This window comes from Streptopelia decaocto, assembly GCF_964273445.1.
Source record: "Streptopelia decaocto genome assembly, chromosome: 14".
Classification (NCBI taxonomy): domain Eukaryota; kingdom Metazoa; phylum Chordata; class Aves; order Columbiformes; family Columbidae; genus Streptopelia; species Streptopelia decaocto.
This window is the reverse complement of record NC_138669.1, coordinates 14,078,493-14,085,231: the sequence shown is the minus strand read 5'-3', so window position 1 is coordinate 14,085,231 and position 6,739 is coordinate 14,078,493. Positions and strand designations below refer to the sequence as shown.

Sequence of the window (6,739 nt, the reverse complement as noted above, 5' to 3'; positions counted from 1 at the left end):
TTGGTATGTGAAGTTATATTGGGAGAAAACTGAAAATAATGAGGAAGAGTAAAATATTGTGAATTCTTGCATCATTTTGAGGCAAAATGGACTCATTACTCTTATATCTCAGGTCTGGATTTGCTTTGGTATTGACTCTATGCTTGGTCCAAGGGATTGGTCCAGCAGCGCACAGTGAGCATGGCAGGCATGGGGTCAGATAATGCAGAGAAAGCTGTTCTATAATTCACTTTGAAGTGGTTTTTGGGGTTTTGTGTGTGTATTTTTGTTATTATTGGGTTTTCCTAAATTAGCTGAACTTACCTACAAACGAGGGAGTATAAAAATCTGGGTTTTTTCCATCAGGAGGAGGAGCAATTTGAGGTGTGGGTAAGGAGACTGGAGGGAACATGGTATCTATGTAGTGACCTGAGCAGCTTCAATGGCTCTGCAGAGCGCACGGCTCTGACTCAATTAGAAAGAATAATCAAGAGGGGGAAGATGAATGGAGATAATGTACCAAGAGTTTAACCCGCGGTTAAAGAACGAGCAGCTCATGGCTTGGCTTTGATTAGAAAGCCAAGCGTAAACCTCAGGAAAGCACAAAAGCACCAGAGAGCCCTGGAGAAAACAGGGAAGGGGCAGTAAGGGCAGGACTTGTGCTCATTGGGAAACTGGATTAACAGAAGAGAAAACACAGAAATGGAGATTCTATCTGGAAAGGTGGGAAATCAACTGATAGTTGGCTCGAGTAATACGGGCTTCTGCGGCAAAATGGGAGGTTTTGAGTCAGAGAGATCTGGTGATTTTAATGGATTGAAAGAGCAAGTAATAGCCATGGAAAAGCCGAGTCTGGTTTGGGAGGTTCGTGTTTGTGACTGAAAGCAGGAGAAGACGCGCTGCTAAGGCTGCTCTGGAGGAGAAAACCTTTGGGGAGCTCAGTCTGCCAGGTCTGCAATGTTCTCGTGCTGTCTTTCCAAAGCGGTCAGGGCTCAAAAAGTAAAGCCAATCTTAACAGATTTCCATGTGTTTTCAAAGTTTATTCAATATAAGGTCGTTTCAACTGTTTAAATTGTTGTCTTCTGACTTAGCATGCTTGATTTTTTTCCTTTTTTACTCTTCTTTGATATATTTTCTTAATATTTCCTTAGTTATAAAAAGACAGGAAGGGCAGATGCCTTTCTCCCCCTGCCCAAAGAACAACTACAAACCTCCCCCAAAAGCCACCAGTGGGTGGAAATATCAGCTCCATCATGTGGACAGCCACGTTTGAGCAGCTGCCATCACCACCACCGTCACCCAGTGGCTCTATGGCCACCACAGGGACACGCATCGCAGCTCCCAGGCCTCACACCCACCTCCAGCCCCACCACGTCCCTCTCTCCCAGCAAACCTGGGCAGGGCTGTGCACACCCTGTGTCCGGCCAAACGCAGCGACTCGGTGCCACAGGAGCGCGTCACCTCCTGGCACCCAGAGTGCCCGGCTGGTGGCACCAGGACAAGCAGCACCGAGACCCTGGGAGCGCAGGGTCTGTGAATGGAGCATCTCCTGTATGAGGAAAGGCTGAGGGAGCTGGGGCTCTGGAGCTGGACAAGAGGAGACTGAGGGGGGACTCATTCCTGGGGATCAATATGGAAAGGGGGAGTGTCAGGAGGATGGAGCCAGGCTCTTCTCGGTGACAACCAGTGACAGGACAAGGGGCAATGGGTGCAAACTGGAACACAGGAGGTTCCACTTAAATATGAGAAGAAACTTGTTCCTGGTGAGGGTGGCAGAGCCTGGCCCAGGCTGCCCAGGGGGGTTGTGGAGTCTCCTTCTGTGCAGACATTCCAACCCGCCTGGACACCTTCCTGTGTAACCTCATCTGGGTGTTCCTGCTCCATGGGGGGATTGCACTGGATGAGCTTTCCAGGGCCCTTCAACCCCTGACATTCTGGGATTCTGTGTGAGCCCGGGGACACAGCAGCGCTGGGGCACAAGCAAGCTGAAGAGCTGAAGCAGCTGCTGGCCGCACAGGGGCTGCCAGTTCCTGCACTAACAGCCTGGCTTTGGCTTCTCGGAAATGCATCATTTGTAGAATAAAATCCTGCCTTCGGCTGCCAGTCTCTCGATGAGGCTGAATTCCACGTCAGCGTCGTGGACCCTCGTTCTGCGAAAGGCTCCGGACCAGCGGTTTTTCTCCCAGTAGTGGTGCCAGTTCCCGTCACTGTCTGCTCCGAAACCAAACACGGAGACCTGTGCACACCCAGCGAGACCCATCACTGCACGGGTGCTCGGGCAGCCCGAGGCCGCACAGACATTAGTTGCAGCGCTGGTGAGATGACGGCGCCCGGTCCCACGGCCACACTCACCCGCTGGCAGGTGTGCAGGGCAAAGAGCAGCGCCGTGAAGCCGGTCGAGGGGTATCGCCCGTGGCGCTGCGTCCAGTTGTCGTGGATGTACTTGAGGAAAGCCGGGCTCAGGACCAGCACCTGAGTGGGGAGCGGTGGAGCCGTCAGCTGTGAACAGGAGCGCTGCCACAGCGCCGCCATCAGCCCCAGCGCATCCATCAGCCCTGCCCTCCCGCTCTGCCCGCGTCCCACTGATAAACAAGCCCGGTCTCTGCCCGGGAGGAGCTGGAGCCTGTTGAGCCCCTACCTTGTTTCTGTCAGCTTTGATGAACTGTTTCACCCTCGTGTAGGTGCTGCAAAAGCCAGAGGACAGCGGTGAGCGTGGGGCACTCCTGCTGCCGCAGCCTCTCCTTGGGAGGCAGCTGTTTGCGGAGGGCGGCTGTGCCAGCCCGTGTCAGGTCACGGCACCCCAGCCCCTTGGGCTGGCCCAGCAGCATCCCCTGGCTCTGGGAAGAGACACGTCAAGCCCATTGCCCCACAGTGGGGACAGCCACCATCCCACCTGCTGGGAGTGTGGGACTGCAGGATGCCCGAGCCCTGCGTGGAGGGGTCAGTGCCCCCTTTGCCAAACTGTGGTGTAGAGGGATGCCAGGACCCCACCCAGGGGCCCATCATCCCACCAGGACCATGGTACCAGGGCCCCACTGAGGCACATGGGTCCCCAGGACCACTCCATGTCATCCCCTGGGTCTCCAGCACAAGAGGTGCTGGCCCCTGAAGCCAACGCACTGTGTGAGCGCTCCGGTGGAGAAGGCGCTGGCCACCCACTGCAGGTCCAGCGGCTTGAAGGGGACAAGGACGAGGTGGACACCAGGCCCGAGGTTCACTGCGCTCTCCGGGTACATGAAGTGATGGGTTGTTCTCATGCCAACATCCAGCTCAAAGCCAGCAACCTTTGCTCTGTTCATCCTAGGGGACAGCAGGAAGGCGCATCCCAAAGTGAAGGTGGACACCGCGCCAGTCCCAGGCTGCTGGTCCCACCAGGCAGGGACACCAGTTTAGCAGCAAAGAGGGGTCAGGGCTGTCACAGGGCCTGTGTGTGCCCCAGGGTGAGGGGCTCTAGGGAGCTGGGCCAGCAGCCCCTCTGCCGTCACAGGGCTTGTGCTGGCAGATTTCACAGGGCGGCTGGGCTGTTGCACACCAGAGTCCCGGGGAGACAGGCGCCAAGTCCCTTCGGGTCACCCACCTCAGCACCCAGTCATGGGCATCGATCTCCAGCCCGTGGCCAGAGCCATTTAGCCGCCCCGAGTTCCCCACCACTGCACAAGTTCTGCAGCGAAACGGGTCCCACACGTCGCTGGTCGGTGCAGGGAGGACCGTGAAGAGCTGCTGAATGATGTCCTGGAGCTGGATGCCTTTCGGGTGACCCTGCAGGGTCTGGGGGAGTGAGGACAGCGACAGGCAGCATCAGCCCCCCTGCCACCAGTGATCCCAAAGGGGACAGAGCCCCACTCCTCCCAGCAAAACCCCGGGAAAGGCACAGAAAAACCTGATGAGGTATTAGGAAAAGGGTGCAGGACAACGCAAAGAGGAGTGAGGGGTGATGAGCTGGGGTTCCTGCCCCCCTTCATCCTCCATCGCATCTGTCAGACTTCACCTTGCCCCTGCCGCACCGCAAATAGCTGCGCCCACCCATGTCCCACTCACCAGCCACCACCGCACCACGTCGGGGGAGAGCTCGTGGGCTGCTCCCGTCAGCAGAGGCCCCACGGCAGCATCATAGCGGGTGTGGAACCACGCGGAGCTGTTGGCACCGGCAGTGCAGCGGGCAGTGGGGGCGTCGAGCAGGGAGGGAGCCCCAGGGAAGGGACCAAGGTTGTCTGGCGGGGCTCGGAAACATTGCCACAGGGCCAGCAATCCACACAGGGCCAGCACCACCTGCATGCGCCTCCGGCACAGCATCCCTCATGCCACCTGCAGAGAGATGTCACAGACACCAGTGACACTGGCACCACAGGACCCCTTCCCACGCACCCTCCCTGCCCAGCCTCCCGGGACACCGCTTGGCTGCTCACCAACCCTGCAGGGACCTGAAACAGCCTGGTACGCATTTCCTTTTCAAACCACTCCATGGCTTTAGTGCTGTGCTCTGCTCCTGGCACTGCCGCAGTTCCTTAGCTCTGGGCAGGGCTGGCTGGCAGCGTGTGCTGTACGCAGAGCTGTACAACACTTGCCTGCAACACTTTCAGGGGCTGCAAATGGACTCATGAACAAGCAGCAAAGCGTTATCGCCTGGGCCACGAGCCAAACTGCAGCTCCGCTCTGGAGCGGCAGCAAAGCAGCTCCTGAGCGCGGGCAGCCCCGCCGCCTGCTCCCCACACCCTGCCAGGGAGCCGCCGGGCACAGGAGCCCGCGGCCTCTCCGCCGAGCCCACGCAGGCGCCGTGCAGCCGGCGAGACGCTCCCCCCTGCAGCCCTGGGGTTTTGCAGCTTCAAGGGCACTGAATCATTGCCGGGAGGAAGGAGCAGGAGGTACTATCTGCCATCTGTGGGCATGAACCTCTCATAAATACCCATATTTAAGTGACATTTCCGTTCTCCATCTAAAAGCACCCATGTAAACGTAAAGTCGGGGAAAAGGGTTGTCTCATCCTCAGGGAGCTCACTAAGTGCTCATCCTCTCAGGATCTGGCTTCCCTGGGCTGAGGCAAGAGTGATGCGCAGGGATGCAGGAACAGCCGCCATCCCAGGGTCAGAAGTGACTGTAGCATGTTTGGGGGGGTGGCCCACTGTACTGGGAAAGCTGAAGGAGAGAAACCCCTCATGTCCTCACAGGAGCACCCTGTGCTTCCCCCCGTCCCCTGGGTGCTGACGTGGGGCCACGGATCAGCACCGGCTTCATTGCTCTACGTGAACTGTCTGCAGCCCTTGCGGCACAGACGTACCTGCTGGCTGTGGATCCACCCGGCTGCACTCACTCTGACCCGCAGGACGGCACCTCACAGCAAAGCTGCTGCTCCCGGGGACTGAGCAACAAGCAGAGACAGGAGTTGTTGGGGGGAGCTGGACAATCCCAGGTGGCCACCATGGGTCTCAGCCCCCTGCAAGGCTGCCCTTTCCCAAAGTGACAGAGCCGCCACTTCTTGAAGGGAAGCGCGAACAAGCCACCACCAGCACACTGGAGACACCGATGTGGTGGTTCCCCGGCAGGAAGAGGCCACAAAATGCCGGCTCTGCACCCCGCAGACTCAGGGGGAACCCAGAGGCCCCTGATGGTCGCCCTGTCAGCAGCTGCAGATCCTCGTGACAATCTTCTGCCATCCTGCAGCAGCCATGAGCATTTGACATGATGGAGGCAAAGAGTATCCATCTGATGTGCTGGTCAGGCCAGGAGCCAGCGGTTCCCTGGGCTTGGATCGCGTGATCATGGAGCCTTAGAGGTTATTCAAACTGCTGCCCATGGAGGGGGACGAGCTGGCTGGCAGATGCACGGTGGCTGCCAGTGGCTCTGTTAAGCCCAGAGCCAGGGGGCTCAGGCAGGGTGGTGGATATTTCACAAAGCTTTTTGCAGTCGCCTGTCACCAGGGAGGACAGGGTGGGCGTCCCCGTGTCCCTGCCTGTGCCCATATGCAGCCCCACGGCATCTCTCTACCTGCACCCCCACAGTGGCTGAACCCCCCCAGCCCCACACCCAGAGATGGTCTTGCCTTTGGGTTCCCCAGCCCAGCACCATCAGCCGCAAGCCACCACGCTGCGGCCCTGCAGCTGCTGCATCGGGCTGCACCCCGTTCCCACAGACCTGTCCCTGTCCCCACTCAGCCCCAAGGGACACCGCCACAGGTTCCCCAGCCCCACAGCCAGGAAACAGGGCCTCATGGTGCCACAACCCCCTGGTCCCCAGCCAGCTGTCCCCAGGGCCCCTCACCTCCTCGGAGGAAGCGCCGCTGAGCAGGGCCGGGCGAGGCTGACGCTCCCGGGCTCGGTGGCCTCGCCAGCGCTGGCTGCAAGTTGCAACAACCACCACGGGAAGAGGAAGTGTTGCACCATGACGTGGGGAGAACGGAGCCTCACAGCAAGCAGCGGTGAGGGCAGGCCTGCCCCCTCCTCCAGCGGTGCCCACCACCCTGGCACGTCCACCCCACACAGCCCAGTACCACAGTGGCTACTGGTCCTGCTGGAGCCAGGTGCCCTGGCCGTGTTCCCAGGGCTCAATCAGGAAAGTCATCACCTAAATGTTCCTCTGAGGGTGGGAGGAGCTGCCTGGAGTGGAAACACCCTCCTGCCCCTACAGGTCCTGCTGGGGCAGCTCTGCCACCAGCAAAACAGAGGTGTCAACAGCCTCATGCATCCAGCACAACACTGGCTGGTTTCTATTGCCCTCCAGGATGGGATTTTGGCTGAGCGAGGGCAGGACAAGGATGTGGAATGTG

The 6,739-nt window shown here is 58.9% G+C and overlaps 1 protein-coding gene across 2 annotated transcripts; it reads right to left on the bottom strand.

Moving 5' to 3' along the window:
- Window positions 1-680: 680 nt before the first annotated feature.
- Window positions 681-6,359, bottom strand: LOC309445927 (CMP-N-acetylneuraminate-beta-galactosamide-alpha-2,3-sialyltransferase 2-like). Of its 2 annotated transcripts, XM_082065216.1 has the most exons (8): window positions 6,235-6,359; window positions 5,255-5,335; window positions 4,018-4,284; window positions 3,557-3,747; window positions 3,100-3,279; window positions 2,618-2,663; window positions 2,332-2,451; window positions 683-2,215 (listed from the first exon to the last, which is right to left on the bottom strand). In XM_082065216.1, exons 3-8 carry the CDS (start codon window positions 4,270-4,272, stop codon window positions 2,048-2,050), a joined length of 960 nt encoding a protein of 319 aa, XP_081921342.1. In that variant the 5' UTR covers window positions 4,273-4,284; window positions 5,255-5,335; window positions 6,235-6,359; the 3' UTR covers window positions 683-2,047. The 2 variants fall into 2 exon arrangements, with proteins under 2 accessions (XP_081921343.1, XP_081921342.1); XM_082065217.1 differs by lacking the exons at window positions 5,255-5,335; window positions 6,235-6,359 and adding an exon at window positions 4,386-5,210 and having other exon boundaries at window positions 681-2,215.
- Window positions 6,360-6,739: the final 380 nt, after the last annotated feature.

Excerpts from the sequence above, each read along its gene's own strand:
- LOC309445927 (XM_082065216.1), bottom strand. The coding sequence starts at position 4,272 with ATGCTGTGCCGGAGGCGCATGCAGGTGGTGCTGGCCCTGTGTGGATTG. Across the intron at positions 3,280-3,556 it reads GCCCATGACTGGGTGCTGAG|GATGAACAGAGCAAAGGTTG; the intron begins GTGGGTGACCCG and ends GCTGTCCCCTAG. Across the intron at positions 2,452-2,617 it reads TCAAAGCTGACAGAAACAAG|GTGCTGGTCCTGAGCCCGGC; the intron begins GTAGGGGCTCAA and ends CTCCCCACTCAG.